The sequence below is a fragment of the Dermacentor variabilis genome, chromosome 9, assembly GCF_050947875.1.
Source record: "Dermacentor variabilis isolate Ectoservices chromosome 9, ASM5094787v1, whole genome shotgun sequence".
In the NCBI taxonomy this organism is placed as follows: domain Eukaryota; kingdom Metazoa; phylum Arthropoda; class Arachnida; order Ixodida; family Ixodidae; genus Dermacentor; species Dermacentor variabilis.
Window position 1 is genome coordinate 20,761,524 of NC_134576.1, and position 26,186 is coordinate 20,787,709.

The 26,186-nt window shown below is 46.0% G+C and overlaps 1 protein-coding gene across 7 annotated transcripts in view; it reads right to left on the bottom strand.

Annotated features, from left to right (window-relative positions):
- Window positions 1-26,186, bottom strand: part of LOC142592536 (uncharacterized) — a 238,163-nt gene that overhangs the window by 35,475 nt on the left and 176,502 nt on the right. For 6 of the 7 annotated variants that reach the window (XM_075704029.1, XM_075704027.1, XM_075704032.1 and 3 more), the window contains 2 exons: window positions 20,494-20,563; window positions 990-1,205 (listed from right to left, as the gene is read on the bottom strand). In XM_075704029.1, the coding sequence (XP_075560144.1) occupies window positions 990-1,205; window positions 20,494-20,563 (286 nt within the window). The remainder of the gene's footprint in view (window positions 1-989; window positions 1,206-20,493; window positions 20,564-26,186) is intronic. The other variant, XM_075704033.1, reaches the window with a different exon arrangement.

Genomic DNA, 26,186 nt, shown 5'->3' on the forward strand with positions numbered 1-26,186 from the left:
TAAAGAAAGTAATAGAATTCCTACAAAATCGCACCCTTGGTGTCCGGCATGGGGCAAACATATTCGCTTGCCATTCGTTCGCGGTGAGCCAAACTTCCTAGATTTGTTGTACGCTAATCAGCATGTTCTCTAGAGAGCAACTCGGCTAACAGGCATTAGAAGAACATCACATTGGCCTAGTTGGTGTTTGCTGCATATCATATTGACCGCAGATAAAAAAGTTTAAAGTTACTGCTCGTGCTGTTTATGTGTTCTCTCCCTGTGTCCCCGTCTTTATTTGCGGTCAATATGATAGCAGGCATTAGTGTATGAAAGGTGCAATAAATGCCCTTGTGATTGTTTGCACTACTGTGTTGTCGTTCCTTTGTCCCAAGCACACGAATGGGAGTCCGCATATTCCAACTAGCCCCAACCCAAGCCTTAATCAAATGAGGTTTAACTATAAGTAGTCACCAATAGATTTTTCTGGCATGGAAAGGGGCCACAGAATTTTCCGAATTATCGAGCAATTGAAAAAAGTAAGTTTTAATGAGAAAACAATTGATTTTGGTGAATTTGGGAGTCGGCAAGGGATGATATTGTTTCATGCCACGTCAACAATGTCTTCACATCCGCGGTACGAATTAAGTGAAGCCAGCCACGCTGTCGCATGCACTTCACCTCCATGGCTGATAGTGTCGCCCGCACTGGGATGACACTATCGTGAAAAGTGCCAGAAGTGGGGAGTGCATGCTTCAACTGCCTCTCGCTTTAATGAGTCACCAAAACTCAAGATTACGCAACATCCAATACTAAATGCATGGCAAGACAGCTCACATGATGCTACACCATCTCGGCACGCCCACTCTTTGCACACGTGGCAGGTTACCTCTAAAGCAGGGTGCACAGCTGCGTATGCGCTCAGTCGCGCTTACTGCCATGTGCAGACACAGCCGGTGCATGTGCCAGACATCGCCAGCATGCAAGCTGCCTTTTAAGCACTGACTGACCAGGAGGGCCCGGGTTCATCTGAGGCTTGCGGCACACTGGCGGGGGTGAGCCCAGGATGAAAAGCTTGTTGCGTGCCATCCAGGACTGACGCCGCACCCAGAAGGCAGCCAGCACAATGACCGCAGCTGCACCCAGCAGAAGTGGGAGCAGAAGCAGCCACAGCAGACGACTCTGCGCAGCTGCCTCGGACATCTGGGACCTGGGGCCTGTTTGAGCTGTTCACAACAGTTGCATAGTAAAGCTTGTGCACAACAACTGATTAGAAAAACAGAGTGCACAGCAAATAATCTGACACTACCGTGTTTGCAAGTTCCTCACAGCGAGAATATCCATATGTGAATGGTTCAGCTTGCCTCGCAACATGGCCACCATTACAGATCTTTCTCTGAATTGTATCTTCACGTTAAAGAATTGAGAATTATAGGCCCATAACCAAGCTTCCAGTATTGTATAAAATATTCACCAAGATAATTTCCAATAGAATTAGGAACACACTTGACTTCAATCAACTAAGAGAACAGGCTAGAGTGAGGAAGGAATATTCTAAAATGGATCATCGTTAACTTACTAAATTATGTGGTTTTACGCGCCAAAACCACAATCTGATTATGAGGCACACTGTAGTGGACCATTCCGGAAACTTGGACCACCTGGGCTTCTTTAACGTGCACCTAAATCTACGTACACAGGTGTTTCCGCATTTCGCGCCCACCGAAATGTGGCCACCGTGGCCAAATTTGATCCTATTGTGCCCCGCGCACCGTTTGCTTTAGGTGCAAGTGAAAATGTGGGAGCGTGAGACGAAAGATTGTGGCTTCACAAGTGGCGTCTTCCCGCATTAGCAAAGGGAAAGAGGGAGGGGGTGAGCCCGCGGTAATGCAATCAAGCGCGCATGAAGGGGTGGAGTTGGGAGTAAGATGGCGTGCACCTCGATTTCTGGAGCGCTTCTTGGCCGTGGCTGCACATGGCTCTAAGCACGGCTGAGCACACCCTGCTTTAGAGGCGATTTGCCATGTATGGAAGGAGCGGATGTGTGGAGACAGCATGGCATCATGTAAGATGTACTCCCACACGTTTAGTATTGAAGGTTGCACAATCTTGAGTTTCGGTCACTCGTTAGCACAAGAGGCAGACGAAGCATTCACTACCAGCTGCTGGCGCTTTTCCTGATAGCATCGTCCCAGTGCGGGCGACACTATCAGCCACAAGGGAGGAGTGCACACAAAAGCTTGGCTGTCTTCGCCTAATAATTCGTACCACCTATGTGAACATATCGTCGACATGGTGTGAAGCCGTATTATTCGTCGCCGACTACCAAATTCATTCAAATGAATTGTTTTCTGATTCAAATTTGCTTTTTTCGATTGCCCAATAATTTGCCCGTGTCAGTGTAATTTGCGTTTCAGTGATTGCCCGTTTCAGTGTAAAAAAAATCGATCAGTGACTGTACTTATTTGTATAAAAGGTTGAATTTCAATAGAACGAAATTTTGATACAACGAAGCAAATTGCCAATTTTACTGACTTTGTTACATCGAAGTTTAACTGTAGATGCAACATTAAAGTTTAATAATAATGTTTAAAGACTACTAACAGAAGGAAATGGAAACATGATGGAAACCAGTGCCAATGAATGTGTACCTTTTCTCACTTTCTCCAACTTTGTTGACCAGCTGGCAATGTTCACACCTAACCTAACTGTACACCTTAGTGCAACTGCTCGTGTTACAATTTTAATAATGTTCGTACATAATACAGTTAAACCTCGATATAACAAAGTTGGTAATTCGCTTCGTTATATTGAAATTTCTGTATAATAAAATTCAACCTTTTACGCAAATAAGTACAGTTGCTGATAGATTTTCCTGGCACGAAACGGGCAGCAAAATTTTTTAAATTATCAGGCAGTCAGAAAAAGCAATTGTGAATCAGAAAAACATTTACTTTGTTGAATTTGAGAATCGGCAACAAACGATACGGTTTAAAGCAGCGTTCACAATATCTTAAATGGCCGTGTGAAGCAAAGCCGGCCACAGCAACCACTCCGCCTCCACAGCCGATAGTGTGCCCTGCAGTGCAAAAACGCTATTGTGAAAAGCACAAGCAGCGGTGAGCATATGCTTCGTCTGCCTCTTGCTTCCAGCATGAAAACCATTTTGCAATGCATAACCAACTTGCCCAAATCACCACTTTGACGCTTTAACGAGCCTCTGAAACCCGACATTGCACAAGCTGCAGTGCTAAATGCGCAGAAAGACGAGTGCATATTGACACATGTACTTATCTTTATCGGGCGACCACGTTTCGCCGCCTAACAAATCTTATCGCACAACGCAGGACGCGCCTGCATGTAAAAGAAGTTTCTGGAATGTTATCGATGGTTCCGTCCACTGTCTTTCACCGCAACTTGTGTAATCTGATTGCATGTATGCGCGACGCGAATAGTGTAGAACTTTGTGGAAGACACGCGGGTCCCAGCGTTTAATCTGGAACATTCGACTGATCTATAAAAGCCGACGCGCCTGACCCGCTGATCAGATTTTCGACGATCGCAGAGTGTGCTAGCCGCTACCGTTGTTCTTCGAGTGTAGCCTCTTTTTGAGGGCACAAGTTCGCCCAATAAAACACTCGTTTTGTTAATCACAATTTTGCTGCCTTCTTTACCGTCACTACCACGTGACAATATGATGCCAAGCCATCTCAGCATGCCCACACTCTTTGCAGATGCAGCAGATTACCTATAAAACAAGCTGCGTATGTGCCCAGCTCCACCAGAAAAGGAGTCGCACCAAACCCCCCGCCCCACTTTCTCTTCCCCTTTTCCCCTCTCGCATGCTTCATCGCATGCTGACTTGTCTCCCTCTTTCCCCTTGCTACATGGAAAGGTGGAGTTCATCAAGCCACTGTACTTCTCTGCTCACCCTCGCACGCTTTCACTGGCACCCAAAGCATATAGCGCGCGGGGTGCGATAATAGTTATCGCACTTGGACTTACTACGGAACATGACGCTGCTCCACTTCCGTGGTAGCTCTTAGTTGTGTGGCGCACAATCTGAGATGTGCGTTCACATGCAACTGCATGCAATTCAACCATTTCACCATACGCGTGCATGAAAGTTTCATTGTCTCGGTATTCCTTCACGGTGGCAGTGAAATTTCGTTACATAATATTTAAGTCATGTATAAAACACTTCGTTATATGAGGTTCTAAATACATGGTGTTCAGATCAGGGTGTCTACCAAGTTGACATTTCCAAATTCCATGAGTTTTCCAGGTTTTCTCTGAGTGGCTTTGTAAAATTCTCTGAGTGACAGAGAGCTTTGTTTTACTCTACGACGGGCTGACACCATGTCACCTGATGCTGTCACTCTCTAGGAAGTATCTTAAAAACAAAGAAAAACTACTTAATCCAGTTTTAATAGTAAAGAGTAGCATAAAGAAAACAAAAGGAAGGGGTTAGTGAAATGCATAGCAAATAAAATAACTTTGAAAATGGAAGGGGTAAAATCTATTGCGAGTCGACTTGAACATTCTAACATACGCATAAAAAGGAGATCCGCATAGAAGCAAATAATTTCAATATGAGCTATTTCTATCAATTGATAGCAAGCTCATTCGCATGAGGCCAGAACTATCTCATAAGTAATATATTCTCTCTCACAAGAGCTTTTAAGTAAACCAAAAAGGAAATTATGGGGTTTTACGTGCCAAAAACCACTTTCTGGTTATGAGGCACGCCGTAGTGGAGGACTCTGAAAATTTTGACCACCTGGGGTTCTTTAACGTGCACCTAAATCTAAGCACACTGGTGTTTTCACATTTCGCCCCCATCGAAATGCGGCCGCCGTGGCCGGGATTCGATCCCGCGACCTCGTGCTCAGCAGCCCAATTTAAGAAAACCTCAACAGTTCTCACTCACATACTCTGAGCCCGTGCACAACACTTCAGTGTTGCGTTTCACTGCTTTAAAGAGTTTATATTGTTTGCACGAGGGGCACCTGCATCTCGGCATCAGCCAATACTTTATTTTTTGTGTGGGCTCAAGACCCTTCAAAGAAGCAGTGGCACGCTTCCTTTCCTGTTCAATCTTCAATGCGTAGGTGCTTTCTGTTCTCATCTTCCTTCTGCTGCATGTTTGCCCCACAGACCATTTTATGCATCCTCTTGGTCAGTTGTGCAGTCAATTTCAGATTTCAGGGATTCCCGAGGGGCCATGAAAACGTCCGAAAAATAGGGCAGTTCGAAAAAATGAATGCGTGTATTTTACTGCCCTTAAAGGGCCCCTCACCAGCCCTCATAAAAAGTTTGGTTATACGCTGGAAGTTGTTACGTGTCCTCTAGGGAGCGTTCTGCCGCAAAAAAATTTTAAAATCGGCTCATTTATTAACTCACGATTTCAGGAGGCAAGCTCCACTGCCAAGCAAGACCTCATCTCCACTCACCCCGTCTAACCTCCGTAAGCGAAATTCCTTCACTGTGTTCTCTCACACCAGACCTCAAGGATCGCGTGACACATACCACATGGGCACTGCCTTAATTTTTTTTTTCTCCTAGCTTTCTTTATTTTTATTTTTTGTTTTGTGATGTTGCGCACTTCCGCTGACGGCATCGCGCGCAAGCTGTTGTGACTGTCTTGTTTCGCGCAGTGCATGATTTTGCACACTTTGTATGAGGACACCAGACTAGCTATGTAAGTCAGTGCTACACGAATACTGAGGCAGACACAAGCGGGTCATAGAGCATGATCCCGCGTCTTCGGTGTCTGTGTAAGCGACTGCACAACGTGGGAACAAGCAGATGAAACAGAAGTGCATCTCTCTTGCTGCGGTGCGAAGTAAAACAAAAACACGCAGACATTCAGTTTGTGTGCTTTATTATTTCTCTAAGCTTTAACTCGTCTATTCAGGCAACATATTACACAAATAACAGATGTTGCCTTGAATAATTCTTGAAGTCACGTGTCACCACGAGCGATGCTACAGTGCAAACACATGTACATAGGCGCACTAGCACGTGTACATCCTCCGGCTTGGAGCACAGCGGCCACTAGGAGAAGGGAAAATGGTGTTCGGTTTGAAATTTCAGGTCTTTCCACGGTGTGTAGTGATGTATTACTTTGCAAACAGGACTGTTATCACACAATGTATGCTCTGTGCTTGTCAGCTCAAATTGGCCAGACCTAGTGAGGGGCCCTTTTGGACTCGAATTGCCACAAGTAAATCTGAAAAAGTTCTAAATGCCTGCCAGCATACTTACTAGGCATATTGGTGCTCATACTGTGACAGGAGATGGCGAGTGCACGCGTGTATAATTAAGGAATACATAATGTGTCCCGTGACAATTGCCCCTTTCCACACTTGTTATGTTTCACTGCATAGCACTTCTGTACTAAGGCGAAGCTGACTTTCGGGAACCAACATTATGCAACATGTCGTGCTTTACGAGCTTCGAAGAGAATTACGAGGATGACAAAGGTGGAGTCGATGGCATTGCTGACAGCGGCAAATTGTTTTGATGAAATATACGGCACCGAACAGCAAGAAGCCTTGTAGCGAAAGTCGAAGCAGCTACGCCTGGCGTTGCCGAGGTGGTGGCTACTGCTGCTAGCGGATTTGGAGCGAAAGCACTGGTTCAAGGCGGCGAGGTAATCAAAGCGGCGGTGGTGGCTTTGATTAATACGATTTCAGACCTGCGATCACAGCAAAAAGTCCGGAAAATCAGATGGCGAAGGGTTCTTGCGTCAAAAATTTCAGATGTTCTTATGCACTGACTCTATGGGGGTAGGTGATGGTGCCGTGAAGCTGTCTGAATTATCGGGCGTCCGGAAAGTCGGTCGTTGACTGTACACTGGCAACTCCTCCAGCCGATGACTCTGTTACTCGAGCCAGAAATACAGCGACTTTCGTTCTCTTTAAAAAAAATTACACCCCATTTTCCCTGATATAAGCACAAATTCCCTGAGTTTTCCCAGAGTATTTCCAGACTATTCAAAATCCCAGAGAATTCCCGCTTTTCCCGGTTGGTAGACACTCTGTGTTCTATGGACAAGAAGTAATCAAAAATTGAATACAGGCGAACCTCGATATATCGAACAGCGTAGTGATCATGAAATAGTTCAATTTAGCCAGAATTTGATATTGTAAGCATTTATGCAGACTTCAACTTCATCTCTACAAAGTCATCATCAATCATCGGCTCGTGTTCGCTTTTGCGTCAGCGCCATTTTTCCTTCTTGGAATAAAGCATCGTCTCGACTGTGGTATTTCAAGTGGTGGAGGCACTTTAAGATCCCTTCGACCTCAATCCTCTTCAAGATCTCTCCTGGAGCTACGTTCGAGACACTGCTTACGCCAAGAGGCCGCCATGTCGCAAGACCAGCCCGCAGCGTCCACCAGCCCTTTTGAAGTGCCAGTCACCCCCACTACCAGCCCTGCCAACAACCGGTATCAAGATGCTGAAATCTTCTCTGGCTTGCCTGGTGAGGACGTTGAAGACCGGCTCGACAACTACGATCGTGTCAGTGAGTACAACTGGAATGAGACATCGAGGTTAAAAAATGTACCATTTTACGTCTCTCAAGTAGCCAAGACATGGTTCCTGAATCACGAGAGAGACTTCCTTGATTGACTGTCTTTCAAGGAGCAGCTACGGCAGATTTTTGGCACACCCACGGTTCGTTTGGAAGTTGCGAAAAAGAGCGTCCAGCATTATGGCGAGTCGTATACCTCGTACAGTGTGAACATCCTCGCGCTTTGCCGCCATGTCAACAGTGCCACGCTAGAAAGTGACCGCATGCGACACCTTTTAAGGGTATAGGATCTACTGCCTTCAACGCACTTGCCACTCAAAACCCTTCAACGGTATTGGACGTCGTCTCCTTTTGTCAGCGCCTCGACACCCTGCAATCAATCCGCTTGCAACCAGACTTTTCTGACAACCCCCTGGCACACAGTATTGAGCTCCAATCTATCATTCGAGCCATAATTCGTGAGGAATTGCAAGCACATGGCTCACCCGTGAGCACTGCTGCAAGGGGGCGAGCGCATGGCTTACCCCCTTGCAGCAGTGCTCACGTCCAACATGCTTCTACTGATCTGCGTCGCATTATTAAGGAGAGGAGGAATTGGCCTCCCTGCAGAATGCCCACTATGCCAACGCTTCTCCTTGCCCATAACCAGCTTCTTATGCCCAGGTTGCTGCAATACCAGCCGCGCCGTCTCCAATCACAGCGCCTGCGCCTGTTCACGCTCACCTGGCCCCTTTTGTCACCCGAGCTCTGAACCCACCTTACTACTCTGCCTGGCATTCGCCGAAGCCTATCTGCTATTACTGCAGCTTTCGAGGACATATCTCCAGGTTTTGCCAACGCTGCTAGCAAGACGAACGTTGTCGTTACGCTGCCTTTGAACGCAATGAGCCACCTCCTCGCGTCTACCACACTTATCACAATAATCCTCCCACTCGCCGATCTCCATTTCCGGCTGGCTTCTCCAACACCGCCCACAACACACGTGCCCCGAGATGCCCCTCCCCATCGCCGCACTAATGTTCTGTTTTGCCACTTCGGCCTGTCTCCTAACTACATGTCCAGCGACCAGAAAGCTAACCAGTGCAGTTTTTGGAGGAAAAACTGCATCGCCGTGAAGTGCTCCAAGTCCTCCTGAAAATCTGTCGAACATGTTATTGGTGTCTGTGGAGGGTGTGCATTTGTTAGCTGTGATTGACACAGGAGCTACTATATCTGTTAAGCGCGTGGACCTGTGCACTCGTCTGTGGAAAATGAAGACGTCTTATGTTGGATCATCCTTGATAGGGGCTGGAAATGGGAATGGAGCAATCATGCGACCATCAGCCCAATGTACAGCATGCGCCTTCATTGATGGTATCCGTCATCACATTAAGTTCGCGATTGTATTCCCGTGCGCTCATGAACTAATTTTAGGTTGGGACTTCCTCTCGTCAGCGTCTGCTTTAATCTCTTGCCGTCAACATGTAGTCCATATGACCGAGACAGTTCCTTGCAGCGGGAGTGCCAATGTGCGACTACATTTTCTTGCTGCTGCCGATTCTGTACTGCCTCCCAGCCACAAGCAAATCATAACTCTCTCTTCTACAGACTTCGCCAATGGCGATGTGTTCATCTCTCCTTACGGCCACTATCTTGCCTGTTGGATTGTCTTTGCTTCCTGCCTGGTGTGGTTCAAAGAAAGCTCTGCATCATTCATCGCTTTAAACACGACCACTGAGAAAATCCTCATACTCAAGGCTCTGCAGTGACCTGTTATGTGGACACCCAACCAGTCTCCCTGCTTCCTCTTGCCACCTCGCAAGCTCTTCGCAAGCCCTTGCTTCAGTGATAAGTCCTGACCTCACTGCAGCTCAGAGTGAAGCGTTGCTAAAATTGCTCAAGAAGCATCAGGCCTCTTTTGATATGAATACTTCGTGACTCAGACAGACCCCCGTTGCCCCTATCGTATCAACACCGATGGCCAGACTATTGTATGCCGTTGTCCCTACCGAGTCTCTTTGGCCGAACGTAAAATCATCAAGGAGAATGTCGCCGATATGCTGAAAACAAACATCACACTTCCCTCCGCCAGAAGAAGGAAGGATCGCTATGATTTCGTGTTGACTACCGCACGCTAAACAAGATCATCTGTAAGGAGTGAGTGCTACAAGCACTCACTCTGTTCTCTGTTCCCTTTCTTTATCCCTTCCACCTTCCTTTTTGCTCTTTCTGAGCTGTGCTACCATCATCATCATCAGCGTGGTTACGCCCACAGCAGGGCAAAGGCCTCTCCCATACTTCTCCAACAACTCAGGTCATGTACTAATTGTGGCCATGTCGTCCCTGCAAACTTCTTAATCTCATCCGCCCACCTAACTTTCTGCCGCCCCCTGCTACGCTTCCCTTCCCTAGGAATCCAGTCCGTCACCCTTGATGACCATTGGCTACCTTCCCTCCTCATTACATGCACTGCCCATGCCCCCATTTGTTTTTCTTGATCTCAACTAAGATGTCATTGCCTCGCGTTTGTTCCCTCACCCAATCTGCTCTTTTCTTATCCCTTAACATTACACCCATCATTCTTCTTTCCATAGCTCGTTGCGTTGTCCTCAATTTAAGTATAACCCTTCTCGTAAGCCTCCAGGTTTCTGCCCCGCACACGAGTACTGGTAAGACACAGCTATCATACACTTTTCTCTTGAGGGATAATGGCAACCTGCTGTTCATGATCTCAGAATGCCTGCCAAACGCACCCCAGCCCATTCTAATTCTTCTGATTATTTCCGTCTCATCCGGATGCGCGGTCACTACCTGCCCTAAGTAGATGTATTCCCTTACCAGTTCCAGTGCCTCGCTGCCTATTGTGATTTGCTGTTCTCTTCCGAGACTGTTAAGCATTACTTTAGTTTTCTGCAGATTAATTTTTAGACCCACTCTTCTGCTTTGCCTCTCTAGGTCAATGAGCATGCATTGCAGTTGGTCCCCTGAGTTACCAAGCGAGGCAATATCATCAGCGAATCTCAAGTTACTAAGGTATTCTCCATTAACTCTTATCTCCAATTCTTCCAAACCCAGGTCTCTGAATACCTCCTGTAAACACGCTGTGAATAGCATTGGAGAGATTGAAGAGATTGTATCTCCCTGCCTGACGCCTTTCTTTATTGGGATTTTGTTGCTTTCTTTATGGAGGACTACGGTGGCTGTGGAGCAGCCGTAGATATCTTTCAGTATTTTTACATACGGCTTGTCTACACCCCGATTCTGTAATGCCTCCATGACTGCGCAGGTTTCAATTGAATCAAACGCTTTCTCGTAATCAATGAAAGCTATATATAAAGGGTTGGTTATATTCCGCACATTTCTCTATCATAGTGTGAATATGGTCTATTGTTGAGTAGCCATTACGGAATCCTGCCTGGTCCTTTGCTTGACAGAAGTCTAAGGTGTTCCTGATTCTATATGCGATTACCTTAGTAAATAGTTTGTAGGCAACTGTCAGTAAGCTGATCGGGCGATAATTTTTCAAGCCTTTGGCGTCCACTTTCTTATGGATTAGGATTATTTCAGCGTTCTTCCATGATTCTGGTACGCTCAAGGTCATGAGGCATTGCGTATACAGGGTGGCCAGTTTCTCTAGAACAATCTGCCCACCATCCTTCAACAAATCTGCTGTTACCTGATCCTCCCCAGCAGCTTTCCCCCTTTGCATAGCTCCCCAAGGCTTTCTTTACTTGTTCCAGCGTTACATGTGGCATTTCGAATTCCTCTAGACTATTCTCTCTTCCATTATAGTCGTGGGTGCCACTGGTACTGTATAAATCTCTATAGAACTCCTCAGCCACTTGAACTACCTCATCCATATCAGTAATGATATTCCCGGCTTTGTCTTTTAACGCATACATCTGATTCTTGCCAATTCCTAGTTCCTTCTTCACTGCTTTTAAGCTTCCTCCATTCCTGAGAGCATGTTCAATTCTATCCATATTATACTTCCTTATGTCAGCTGTCTTATGCTTGTTGATTAACTTCGAAAGTTCTGCCAGTTCTATTCTAGCTGTAGGGTTAGAGGCTTTCATACATTGGTGTTTCTTGATCAGATCTTTCGTTTCCTGCGATAGCTTACTGGTATCCTGTCTAACGGAGCTGCCACCGACTTCTATTACACACTCCTTAATGATGCCCACAAGATTGTCGTTCATTGCTTCAACACTAAGGTCCTCTTCCTGAGTTAAAGCTGAATACCTGTTCTGTAGCTTGATCTGGAATTCCTCTATTTTCCCTCTTACCGCTAAGTCATTGATCGGCTTCTTATGTACCAGTTTCTTCCGTTCCCTCCTCAGGTCTAGGCTAATTCGAGTTCTTACCATCCTATGGTCACTGCAGTGCACCTTGCCGAGCACGTCCACATCTCGTATGGTAACAGGGTTAGCGCAGAGTATAAGGTCTATTTCATTTCTAGTCTTGTCATTCGGGCTCCTCCACGTCCACTTTCGGCTATCTTGCTTGCGGAAGAAGGTATTCATTATCCGCATGTTATTTTGTTCTGCAAACTCTACTAATAACTCTCCCCTGCTTTCATATTTAAAACAGCGCAAAAAACACAGACAAGGGAGGACACAGGACGAGCACTGACTGCCAACAACACCTTTATTGGAGCCTGTGCAAATATATACAATTTGCAACAGGCATAAAGAGAGTGAAAGAAGGGGAGGGGGAGGAAGGCGAGTCATCGTCGGTCAACTACTGCTGCGCATGCGTCAGTGACATTAAACAATATAAAAGGAACCATAACATGGTGGACACAGGCCAAACTGCTTAACTTCTAAGGAACTTAAGTTCTTTATCACAAAGTGCAATAGAAGGGGAACTAACACAGGTGGCTCCTAACTGACACATTGAAAATGCCTCAAAGATTTCTCTGGCCATCTGATTGCTGTACCTTTTCAACACACGTGTGTGGTCAAGGAGTGTAGTAGAGCCACACTTGGCACAATGAACAACCAGATTACTGCCAGTCTTAAACTTGACACAGTGAGCAAGCTCGCGCAAACGTTCATTAATACAGCGTCCTGTTTGCCCTATGTAAGTGCAGCCGCAAGTTGTGGGAATGGAATACACTACATTGGTACTGCAATGTACAGGCTTGGCGACATGTTGCTTATTGCATGGTCCAGGCGTTCTCCGGCTTTCGTTTATTTTTTTGCACATCCTTCTCAACTTGTTAGGCGCAGTGAACACGACCTTTATACCAGCCCGGCCTGCGGCTTTCTTGATGCGATGGGACACACCATGTATATACGGTATCGCAACAGTCTTGGTTAAGACATCACCCGCTTCGCGCTGTTTCTTGGGGGAACGAGCCTCTTGCAATAAAACTTCCGCCAAGGATGACAGCAGTTGTTCAGGATAGCCACTTGTTTTAAGCCGCTGGACTTGATTGGAGAGGCTGCTGGACATCGAGTGGTGGCAAGAGCGAATGATCCCATTTCTAAGGGCCTCTAGGGCGATGGAGCGCTTCACCACTTTAGAATGGTTGGACGTGTAGAGGAGAAGGTGTTTTTTGGAACGCGGGGCATACATCCAACATGTGTGCCCTTCCTGGAGGTGTAGTGCAAGGTCTAGGAAGCGGATTTGGCCTTTTTCCGGCAGTTCTCTTGTGAACGTCAAACCTCGATAGATGCACTTGAATTTTTCAAACACTTGGTCGACCAGGGTTGTGGCTTCATTAGGGTGGGCAGATAGGATCACCAGAAAATCGTCGACGTAGCGAAACACCTTCTTAACAGGAATTGTGCTGAGTTGCTCCTGCAGGAGTCTATCATAGTGCGCCAACAATAGATCACTCATTATGGGCGCAATACGAGAGCCTATGCAAATCCCGTTCTTTTGCACATAGAACTCTTCATTATGCTGGATGATGGATCAGATGGCCAGAGAAATCTTTGAGGCATTTTCAATGTGTCAGTTAGGAGCCACCTGTGTTAGTTCCCCTTCTATTGCAGTTTGTGATAAAGAACTTAAGTTCCTTAGAAGTTAAGCAGTTTGACCTGTGTCCACCATGTTATGGTTTCTTTTATATTGTTTAATGTCACTGACGCATGCGCAGCAGTAGTTGACCGACGATGACTCGCCTTCCTCCCCCTCCCCTTCTTTCACTCTCTTTATGCCTGTTGCAAATTGTATATATCTGCGCAGGCTCCAATAAAGGTGTTGTTGGCAGTCAGCGCTCGTCCTGTGTCCTCCCTTGTCCGTGTTTTTTGCGCTGTTTTAAATATGAATGATCCGTACTAACTAGCTCGCACCAAAACCCTTCTGAGTCTCCCCTGCTATTCCTAGTGCCTATGCCATATTCCCCCACTGCCTTGTCTCCAGCCTGCTTCTTGCCTACCTTGGCATTGAAGTAGCCCATCAGTATAGTGTATTTTGTTTTCACTCTACCCATTGCCAATTCCACGTCTTCATAGCAGCTTTCGACTTCCTGGTCATCATGACTGGATGTAGGGGCATACACCTGTATAACCTTCATTTTGTACCTCTTATTAAGTTTCACAACAAGACTTGCCACCCTCTCGTTAATGCTATAGAATTCCTGTATGCTACCAGCTATATTCTTATTAATCATGAATCCGACTCCTAGTTCTCGTCTCTCCGCTAAGCCCCGGTAGCACAGGACGTGCCCGCTTTTTAGCACTGTATATGCTTCTGTTGGCCTCCTAACTTCACTGAGCCCTATTATATCCCATATACTGCCCTCCAATTCCTCCAATAGCACTGCTAGACTGGCCTCACTAGATAGCGTTCTAGCGTTAAACATTGCCAGGTTCAGATTCCAATGGCGGTCTGTCCGGAGCCAGGGATTCTTAGCACCCTCTGCTGCATTGCAGCTGCGCTACAAGCCTAAAAAGTCATGACATACCAACTTGCCCAAACTGCCACGCTTTTGAGCCTAGTGAGCACGCGCTGTCAGAAGTGTTTGTGGATGCAAACCGCCATTCCTCGGAAGGCGTGGCAGGCACAGAGTCCGGCACCGAGGAGGAGTCAGTGCGCCAAATGCAATGCTTCGTTGATGTTGTTGAACTAGCCAAGCCGTCACGTGTCTACACCGCTACGTTCAAATGGGAACGCCCATCGCTATCTCCAAGGGCGTTGCCAGAAAGCTTGTCGCCTGCCAACAGAATGCATGTGGTCTGGGGTGGCGGAGTTCGATATAGCCATTTTACTTCCGAACCCATTCGATATAAAAAATTAAGAATGCATGAGATTTTCCAGGTGATATAGGAAGTGTTTGATATATGCAATAATTCTATGTATCTGTGTTCGATATATAGAGGTTTGACTGCACTTCATTATATACAGAATTTCCTTATATCGAGGTCTAACTGTAGTATACAAGCAGTCTGCACGCTGTTGTTACATACTGTTTACATGCATGCCAAGCCAAGGTGACAGAGGGAACCTTACTCGATTCTAACAAGCCCTAAATGGCAATGTGTGTCCGATTTCCATGGCCGGAAATTAAAAGTGAAATGCTTGATGATAGCATGAACCTCGATTTTCACACAATCACATCCCGATTATGCAAAAATCTCTTAATTTGAATTGACGAATAATTCAAACTGTTCTCTTGGTCTGCGCAAAGTCTTATGTATTTGAATAGAGAAAAACTGCCGTGAATTTGAACTCCAACAACGGCCCAACAGTTATATTGAACAAAATTTCTTGTTCCCACAGACCACCCTGTCGAACAAACCCAAGCCAAAGACGAAGGTTCGATTTATCGCTAGCTACCGTAATGTCACGTGCTGTAAAAGTGACGAACAAAGACAAGCGGGAAGCAGAGACCAAATGGAAGCAAGCCGAGCTATCCGCACCCTCTATTCTTATCCTGCTTAAAAGGGACAGCAAGAAGAAGACCTTAGCAGCCGCTCGATCACATTACTCCCCACCGCTCCCCTACAATCCCCCCTTTACCCTCTTCTACATCCCTCTTAGTGCGTGCTTGATCCCGTTACCGCGCGCTAAGCCATCTTACTCCTGCTCAGTGCACTCAATCAGGTCACCTCCAATGGAGCAAAGCGTGTCCTTCTCCGTAGTACCTAGCGCATGTGTGAGTGGCGAGACTCACGCATGCACTCTGGGGGACCGCAACTAGGAACGGAACAAGACACGCTTTGCTCTGTTCGTCCTTAGCCAATGGCAATGTGCACTGTGTGAGAACAGGTGCCCAACTTCTGTTCAAACAGAATCACAGCAGCCGATACAGAATCCGTAATGTGGAAGCAAACAAAATGACAAATTCACAGTGACAATGTGTCATTATTCATTGGTCTGTGACCGCTAAATCAGCATCTCCTTAAACCCCAACCCACACATGTCCGCACTTCACTCCAGGTCATTGTGTTCCCTTACGGAGGAACTCTCCATGTCAGACTTGGTGGCGAAGCATAGGTAAAAAATTACTGCAGAAGTGAAAGGGGGAAATGATATAATGCAGATAAAAAAAAAAAGACCAGGAGAAAAAGAATGTTGGAACAAGTCTTTGGACTACTGACCTTCCAACCACCGGTGCTGTACTATGGCCACTACACCACGAAAAAGACTGGAGGGAGAGCCCATTCAGCAGTATTTACCTGCAGTTGGGTAGTGCAGCTCAGCTAGGGACAAACGGGCAAAAACGTGTCAGCATTGCTCGTACCTATGCACATTTGCCACGTTTTTCTCTCACAATTCAAACATGCACACACGCATGTCGAAAATGCGCCGTATATCTCACGTGTCTGTGCCACTGACAAGATAGAACCATGCGATCAAGCCACCATCCTTGTTGGCTCGTCCTCACATGTTTGCCCTTGCAGCCACAAGGCTCAATCTTAACACACTTTGAGTTTACATGATACGAAGGCTTCTTCTGGCACGTCGTCACATACTGATGAAGGAAAGACTTCTTCAATGCGAGCCCAGTGACAGTTTTGGTTTTGCATGGTGTACCGCACAATTGATCGGTCACCGTGTTTAAAAAGGATCTCCTTAGTTCAAACTCCACATTACTCTAATAAATTTTCAATCCCCTTAATGTTTCAATTAACGAGATCCTACCGTACTTAAATAACTATAAATGCAATATCCTTAATCATTCCATCCCGGATTCACTAGAGCAGATATTCTGGCTAGTTGCTTATTCATGATCGACTAATAACAGCACATAAGACAAGGCAAGAACGTAGAAGAGACATACTTGCAGTTGGAAGCCAGTGCTGAGTGTCTCTTCTATGTTCGTCCCTTGTTTTACACACAGTTATTAGACGATTGCATAGGTGTATATGACAGCGCAGCTTATTCACTTTCGACCACTCAGCCTTCTGACACAGTGCAAGGTGGAAATACCCCATGTCTCGTCGCCTTACGGGTGATAGAAGTGACCACTTCCACCATTATTTCGACCCCACCTCGTTTTAAGTGCTGTCTGAGGTCGTCGGAACGCCTCTACAGTTTGCCTAGCTGAGTTCACGGCCGCTGGCACACATCAGATTCCGTAACTACAAGGCCAGAACCGTTTAGAAATCATTCTACATTGAGTTACCCATTGCGATCAGCAAAACACATCTACTACGGATAAATCAAAGAAGTTTTTAGGCATGTAGGGCTCTCTGGGCTGTACTTGTTGGCGATAAGATAGCCTATCTGCCTATGGGATTATCTGGCTGAGCTATGTCGAGTGCTCGGTTGCCATAGTCAGAAGTTCGAATCCTTCTAAAAGGTTTTCTTTTTTTTTTTTATGATGGTAAGCTTGAAATTCACCTCCTCCAGTGCACTACATCTGCATTCTTGGAGTGACGCCTGACACCGGCAAAAGGTGTCGAGAGCGAGTGGGGCTATACTAATCCAGGTACAAACAAATTAGGAAGGCCCACTAAGCTTTTACAAAGACACTCCCTCACAAGAACAGGAATTAGCCTCCCTGGTGCAGTATTTGGCCACTACCTCCTTCATGATTCCTACAGTTAAACCATTGCTCTCAGTCCCCAGCAGCTGCGGAGAATCTGAGCAAGGCAGACCTGTAACACAGCGAAGGGTGCTAAGAATCTCTGAACCCGGACAGGCCGCCAATGAAAATTGACCCTGGCAACCTTTAAGAGCCAAACTCTGTTGAGTGAGGCTAGCTTAGCAGGACTTTTTGAGGAACTACCAGATATTTTTTGAGATATGATTGGCCTTAGCAAGATTAGAACTGGTGAGGCTCATACAGTGCTAACAACCATAGGAATAAGAGGAAGGAACAAGAGGAAGGAATTAGCTTCGAATAATGAACACCTATTTTAAGAAGCGTAGCAACAGAAAGTGGACCTGGAAAAGCCCTAACAGTGAAACAAGAAATGAAATTGATTTCATGCTTTCTGCCGATCCCAGTATAGTGCAGGATGTAAAGCGATAGGTAGGCTAAAGTGCAGTGATTATAGGTTAGTGAGGCCTAGGATTCACCTCAACTTGAAGAGAGAAAGAGTAAAATTGGTCAAGAAGAAACAGGTCAACCTAGAGGCACTAAGGGTAAAGGCAGACAAATTCAGGCTGGTACTTCGAAACAAATATGCAGCCTTAGAACAGAGAGATGATGACATAGAGCTAATCAATGAAACTGTAACTAGGCTGGCTTCAGAGACAGCAACTGAAGTGGGAGGCAAGGCACCAAGGCAACCATTAGGCAAGCTCTCCCAAGTAACAAAGGACCTAATAAAGAAATGACAAAAAAGTGAAAGTGTACAACTCAAGAGATCAGATAGAATTCGTGGAACTGTCAAAACTGATCAACAAGGCAAAAATAAGTGATATTCGAAACTATAACGTGAGAAAGACTGAAGAAGCCATAAAAAAACGGACCTAGCCTGAAGTCAGTGAGAAGGAAACTTGGCATAGGACAAACCAAGATGTGTTCACTGAAAGATAAGCAGGGTAATATCATCAGCAATCTTGAAGGCATAGTAAAAGCAGCGGAAGAATTCTATACTTACCTGTACAGTACCCAGAGGAGTCAGGATACCTCCAATAGAAACAGCAACTAACAGGTTACAGAAACTCCTCCTATAACTAGCGATGAGGTCAGAAGAGCCTTACAAGACATGAAACGAGGAAGAGTGGCAGGAGAAGATGGAATAACAATCGATTTAATCAAAGATGGAGGAGACATAATGCTTGGAAAACAGGCGGCTCTTTATACGAAGTATCTATCGACTACAAGGGTCCCCGAAAACTGGAAGAATACAAGCATTATACTAATCCACAAAAAGTGAGACACTAAAGAATTGAAAAATTATAGGCCCATTAGCTTACTCCCAGTATTATATAAAATATTCACCAAAATAATTTCCAACAGAATAAGGGCAACACTGGACTTTAGTCAACCATGCTTCAGGAAGGGATACTCTACGATCGATCACATCCATGTCATTAATCAGGTAATCGAAAAATTCGTAGAGTACAATAAGCCTATCTATATGGCTTTCATAGACTACGAAAATACATTTCATTCAGTAGGAATACCAGCAGTCATAGAGGCATTACTTAATCAAGGAGTACTGACCGCTTATGTAAATACCTTGGAAAATATTTACAGGGAATCCACAGCTACCTTAATTCTACACAAGTAGGAACATACTTATAAAGAAAGGGTTCAAACAGGGAGACGCAATCTCTCCAATGCTATTCATTGCATGCTTGGAAGAAGTATTCAAGCTATCAAACAGGGAAGGCTTAGGAGTAAGGGTTGCCGGTGAATATCTCAGCAACCTTCAGTTTGCCGATGGCATTTTTCTATTCAGCAACACTGCAGACGAATTACAACAAATGATTGAGAACCTTAACAGAGAGAGTGTAAGAGCAGGGTTGAAGATTAATATGCAGAAGACAAAGATAATGATGGATAGCCGGGCAAGGGAACAAGAATTCAGGATCACCAGTCAGCCTCTAAAGTCTGTGAAGGAGCACGTTTACCAAGATCAACTAATCACAGGGAACCCTGATCATGAAAAGGAAATTCACAGAAGAATAAAAATGGGTTGGATCACATACGGCAGACATTGTCAGGTCTTGACTGGAAGCTTACTATTATCATTGAAAAGGAAGGTGTACAATCAGTGCATTTTACCAGTGCCGACATATGGGGCACAGACTTGGAGATTGACAAAGAAGCTTGAGACCAAGTTAAAGACCGCACAAAGAGCGATGGAACGAAGAATTCTAGGCATAATGTTAAGAGATGGAAAGAGAGCAGTTTGGATCATAGAGAAAATAGGTCTAGCCGATATTCTAATTGACATTAATAGAAAAAAATGGAGCTGGGCAGGTCATGCAATGCATACATTATATAACCCTTGGACCATTAGGGTAACAGAATGGGTACCAATAGAAGAGAAACGAAGTCGAGGGCGGCAGAAGACTAGGCGAAGCAATGAAATCAGGAAATTCATGGGCGCTAGTTGGAATCGGTTGGCGCAGGACAGAGGTAATTGGAAAACGCAGGGAGAGGCCTTCGTCCTGCAGTGGACATAAAATAGGCTGATGATGATTATGATGATGCATGATGAGACTTTCAAGATGTTCACCGTTTCTTTGTGATAAAAGAGGGAGAGTAATGGCGACTTCTGTAAAGAGAAAATTTATTGCATATAATGAGACCGGGCATAGCACTTTGTCATTGTTGGAGATTCCCTCATGAGGAACAAAAGCACACTTGCATGGGTGCCGCCCGACTTGGCGTTCAATATATAGAACATAGCGGTGGTTCGATATGCGCTTAGCACAGCACTATACTTTTGCATGGGATTTTCAAGGAGATGTTACGCCTTTTGGATATGGACAATAATGCAATGTGTCAGAGTTTGATACATTGGAGAGTGACTGTAGTTGTCCATTCTGAATTTCGAACACACTCATGGCATTATCAACCAGTGACAATGTATAATGAAAACTGGAAATGCATCACGAGGTTGTGCTATGCTCACCAGAGAACAGCTGGATGACTTTGGAGGTGAGAGTGAGGCAGTCCTCGGACAGATCGCACACGGGAGTCACCTGAATCATTAGGTCATGATTACAAGAGGGCACATGACTGCAACCTCATACCGAGGCTGAATCTCTGCATTTACAATACTCCACACATGCAGCATTTCAACCTTTCAGAATAATTTAAGAAATGTCTTGTGTAACTCGCACTCTCAATTTTCAATGGGCAGTCACAGTACCCTGTGTTCATTAATGCATTCAAGAATTCTTCCATTCTTTAGTTCTGTCTTCCTTTGTCTAGCTCTATCAACAAGGTTACCACTACATGGCATGTCATTCCGCATTATTTCTGCACAAATTGTATCGCAGACATTGAATTATTTAAATAGAAGCCAGGGCTCCATGCAACTGTACATTTTCTCCTACATTTGAGACACACCTTGAGCACGTCACAGCTATCATTGATGTCTTCTGCAAGGCTGGGCTCTAATTATACTCATCGAAGTGCCACCTTGGGCGCCAACAGATTAGAGTGCTAGGCCATCTTGTCGATGCTTCCGGAATACAACCCGACCCGGAGAAGGTTTGAGCAGTAACGGCTTTTCCTGTACCTCAGTCTGTCAAAGACATCCAGAGTTTTATGGGGCTCTGTTCTTATTTCTGACGGTTCATGAAAGGTTTCACAGCAATCGTTTGACCACTCACTGAACTTCGTGCCTTTTACGTGGAGTTCTCTTCAGGCTGCGGCTTTTTCACGCCTTATCACGATTCTCATCAATCCATCGGTCTTCGCCCACTTTGACCCGTTCGCACCTATAAAGGTTCAAACCGATGCCAGTCGTTATGGGATCGGTGCCACCTTATTACAAGGCCAACAGAGACATGACCGCATTACAGTCGCCGATCACTTATTTGGACCTCACGGGGACTGCGGAAATGTCCGAATAAACAGGCGTCCGAAAAAGGAGATTAAGAAAAAATAACTAAATACTTTATTTTCACGCACTTATTCGGGCTCGGCAGTAGGCTTCAAGAAATCGTGAATGTGCCGTTGCATGCTGCTCCATTTACACGCAATCAGATAAGCCTGTATCTTGGAGTGGGTCGTATGGAAAGCACAGTCACTGCTTGTACAAGCTCCGCATGCGACGGCAGCGTAGCACATGGTGCGTCATCTTTCGACTCGGAGTCATCGTCCGGCAGTGCAGCAGAAACCTGATGAATGATCTCGCCGTCATCAAGTTCTACACGTCAGTACAGCAGTGTCAGCATCAGCACCAGTGAAACTGTCAAATGAGACGGTGTCCGGAATCGCAATGATCGGCAGAACATTTTAGGCGTAAGTAGGGAGCACAGCAGCATGCGACAAATCCTAGTCCTCCCGGCACCCGCTCGCCGGCATTCGCCAGCACAGCCTGCGTGGGCACTGTCGGCGTAATTAGACACTTGATGCGATGTTTCCGTATGCCGCAACCTCAACACAGCACACAAAGCAAACATCACCACGCCATCACGCCGACACCAGTCGCACAAACGAAAAATGTCGCCTACTAACAGCATTGCGCACGAAGAAACAAATCAGCTGCTGGATTGTCTTGACATGACCTACTAAGCTGAGACCAGAACTGCTGTAGCAATGGCTGTAGCCACGAACCAGGCAGAAACGATGATGATGGGCGGGGATTTGCAGTAGCGCCACTTCGTGGGGCAGCAAGGAAGCTCCATTCAAAACAAAAATGGCGCCCAGCAAGTTGAACCATGCACCGGTCAGAGTCGGTGCATGGTGCTCTCGATCAGGTTGGCTTAAGGAGTGTCCGAAAAATTGGACGAGAGGTTGTAAGGTGTTTGAACTTTCAGCATTTGTTAAACATTATGGTCTATGGCGAGAATGGCAGTGCCGCGAAGCAGACCGAATAATCGAGAATGCTCGAATTCTTATAGTCCGAGAAATCAGCCAGCGACTGTATGGACGTCAGACTTTGGAGTTTTGCAAGACGCGTAGCGCCACCTGCCGTTGCGAAGAGGCAGTAATTGAGTAGCGCGAAGCCCGACTCCCTTGCTAAGTTGCCTATGCAGCTACCGACTGTGAAAAACAATTTAACTAGATTTTGGTCCATATTGCAAGTGTTTTGCGCATTTAACACCCAAACAAAGAGCTATGAATTTCTATGCTAGTCAGATGCGCCGCTGAACTGCCATAAAGCGCTTGCTGGCTCACTCTTCAGACTGATGACGGAAACGACGGCAACCGCGATAGCTCCGCGCGCTACAAAGAAACGCCGCAATCGACGCTACTGTCGTGTGGTAAATTGCCATGAACGTGAAGGACGGAATAACAACGTTCAGTTTTACCGATTTCCATCGCGTATGAAGGGGAAAGGCGAGAGCGCTGGATACGGGCCGTTCAACCTGTTAGGTAATCGGATTACTTGCATTCCCCACAACACAGCCGCTCGCATGAGAAAGTGCGACAATTTTGTTCTTCTGTAATTGTGTTGTAGCTCTGACGGAGGACCGTGGTAACCAAGCGAAAACTCAAGAATCTGCAGCCGCCACTTCGTTAGTAACAGAAAAAACAACGTTGCAAACCATCCTGCGTATGTGCGATTGATATTTCCACCTTTTAACAGACGTCCGCCTCCACTTGACTCAACAAGTGGAACGGAGCAATTTGGCAGGTCAGCTTAACCAAACATTTTGGTTCATTTATGCATTCAAAATTCTGTTCTAGAGCATCGTTGTATCGCGAGCTCATTTCTACTTTCGGTATTTTGTATGTCCTGCGCCGATACAACAAGCACGTTTCGCAATGTGCTGAGCCTGCTCGACTGCGTTTTTCAAATGTGAGCAATAAAGTTGCTGTAGGAGCACTGGATGAGCAATTGCCAAATAATGCACATGTGTAAAGAAAAGAATGTCGCGTTTATTTACATTTATTTGTGTGTGCTTGTTGCTCGAAGCGTCTGCGAAAAGTTCAAATTAAGGTACTGAGCGATGCTGTAGCTCCAGCGAGAAAGATAGGTGCAGCGCGTAGGCACTGTAGGAAGATTACTTTTGTTATGCTCACACACTGTTTGCTGCCTTAGAAAACGTTTTCTGTTTGCTGCTCTGGAAAAGGCTATGAAAGGATTTACTCTCTGTAAATAATTGCGAGACAAAACATTACAATAAAATACACAAAAATATAGGAGATACTTAAGTCTTGTGTTCAGGACATATTATAAACCAATTTGAAATGCTTAGATTTTTATGCTCATATGCCTATAGACAAACCTGATGCTCTCTGTACTTGCGAGTTGTAGCCCGCCGAAATAACACGTGAGACTTTATTTTATATTGTACACGTACTTCGCCCTGCTGAGCTTCCTTTCTGAAGCGTGGATGGGCAGAAGAAGCTTTCCAGGTTTTTGATTATTAGGAAACCGTGCCTCAACACAAACGAAAGAGAAGAGTCCATTGTGGCCTATGCACCTTCGCTTGCAGACAGCTCTCCTTGCACTACTCAGTTAGCGCCAAGACTGCGATGGGGGTGCTGGTGACGGGTTTTTCCGCAGCACCGCCTGAGCAGAGTCTGAGGTCTATAGCCTACGCTAGCCGGTTCCTGAAAACTGCAGAGTGCAACTATTCGATTACCAAGAGTGAATGTCTTGCTCTCGGCTGGGCTGTTTCAAAGTTCCGCCCATATTTATATGGCAAGCCCTTGTCAGTAATCACAGACCATCATGCGCTCTGTTGGCTTTCATCGCTCAAGGATCCCACTAGCCGGTTCAGTCTGCTGCGTGTGAGAAATGCCAGCAACGCAAGGCACCATCGACGCTCCCTGCTGGGTACCTTCAACTACTCGACATTCCCGCTTAACCATTCTATCGGGTTGGTTTGGACTTACTTGGCCCTTTTCCCCTTTCTACCTCTGGGAACAAGTGGATCACTGTGGCCACGGATTAGGCCACGTGCTGCGCCCTCATCCGAGCGCTTCCTATAAGCTGCGCCACAGATGTCGCCCATTTCCTTCTACGCAACATGATTTTATTACATGGAGCTCCGCGACAACTTCTCACAGATCGTAGCCGGACATTCCTATCAAAAGTTATCGCGGACATCCTGCAGTCCTGTGCCACGAGGCACAAGCTCTCCATGTCATACCATCCGCAAACAAATGGCCTCACAGAGCATCTGAATCGCACTCTCCCAGACATGCTCGCGAAATATGTCTCTTCAGACCACACTGACTGAGACCTCGCTCTACCTTTTGTCACATTTGCTTACAATTTCTTGTGCCACGACGCAGCTGGTTATTGCCCATTTCTCCTTCTGTTCAGCCGAGAACCAGCACTGCCCCTCGACACAACCCTCCCTGTTCACGTAGCACCCACCAGTGAATATGCACTTGACACCATCGCCCGCTGTGCCCACGCAAGGAAAATTGCCCGTGACCGCCTTCTGAAATCCCAAGAGAGTCAAAGGTGTTTGTACGACCGGTTCTTTGGTGCTTCTACGATCCCCATCGTGTCAGGTTGGCCTGTCAGAAAAACTGCTGTCTCGTTACACAGTTGCATACCGAGTGCTTCGTGACGTGACTCCCGTCACCTACGAGATTGCCCCTGACACCCCATCTGCTTCCCAGTCCAGTGATATTGGGCACGTTACACGAGGTGGATGTCTCATTTTCCCTTAATTAACGTTACACGACTGAAGCAGTATCACCCTCCCAGTGATGACATCTAGATGCTCTGGGACGTCGCGTCTGCCACCGGGGGATTATGATACACGCATGTGGTATTTGATTGATTTAACGAAGCGCGTGGGCACCATCACTTGAGAAGAGGAGGAAGAACGAACGGGGCTCGCGCTGTGAATCTAACCGGTCAGCGCTGCAACCGCTGTTGTAAATATAACCTGTAAATAGTTGCTCGTCTTACTGACTCGTCCTTCGCGTAGCAATATTCATTGATGCAGTTTAATAAATGGGCTGAAGTAAGCGAAAGTCCGCTGTCAAAATTCAATAAGAACTGCATACATCCAGAAGACGCCGCCTATCGTCTGCACCCGCTCGGTTGTGGCCGCCCACGTGGGAATTAAACTATGGCCACCCTGTTTATCAGTGTCGTAGCCATCAGGTCTCACTAATTTTGACTAGTTTTGAACACTCAACTGGCCTCGAACCGCATGACACTTAAGGTCAGACCACACGCGAGCTTGGCAGCGTGTGCTCACCTCTAGCTGCTCCTGTCTAGATGCCTTGACAGACTTGGCTTCGTATTGAGCTATCGATAGCGCTTCAAAATGCGCAAGCTGGATGTGGATGTGGCTACCATCCATCGGTCAAGCTGGTGCAGCACAAAGCCAGTCCACAACATGTATATAGCAAGGACAGACTGTAGCACGAGCATTCACACAAGCCCTGTTGTGCAAATGATGCACATGCACGCTACTATTTTAGTCACCACAGCAATACAGTTGTACGTAGCTGCAGTCTTCTACATAGCATAAATACTACAGCTGCCGCAAAGTGCTGCGATGAGTCTGCTCACTTAGCGTACACTCTAAAAGAAGTTTACACCCTTTGAGGTGTGTATCTGCCACGCAACTATAATTGTCATCGGCGTTGCTTGCGCTTCCTTTCTTGAAAACGCCATGCCCACTAATTTACTGTCAGCAATGCTCTGTCATGCTGATAACGCACATGCCGTTC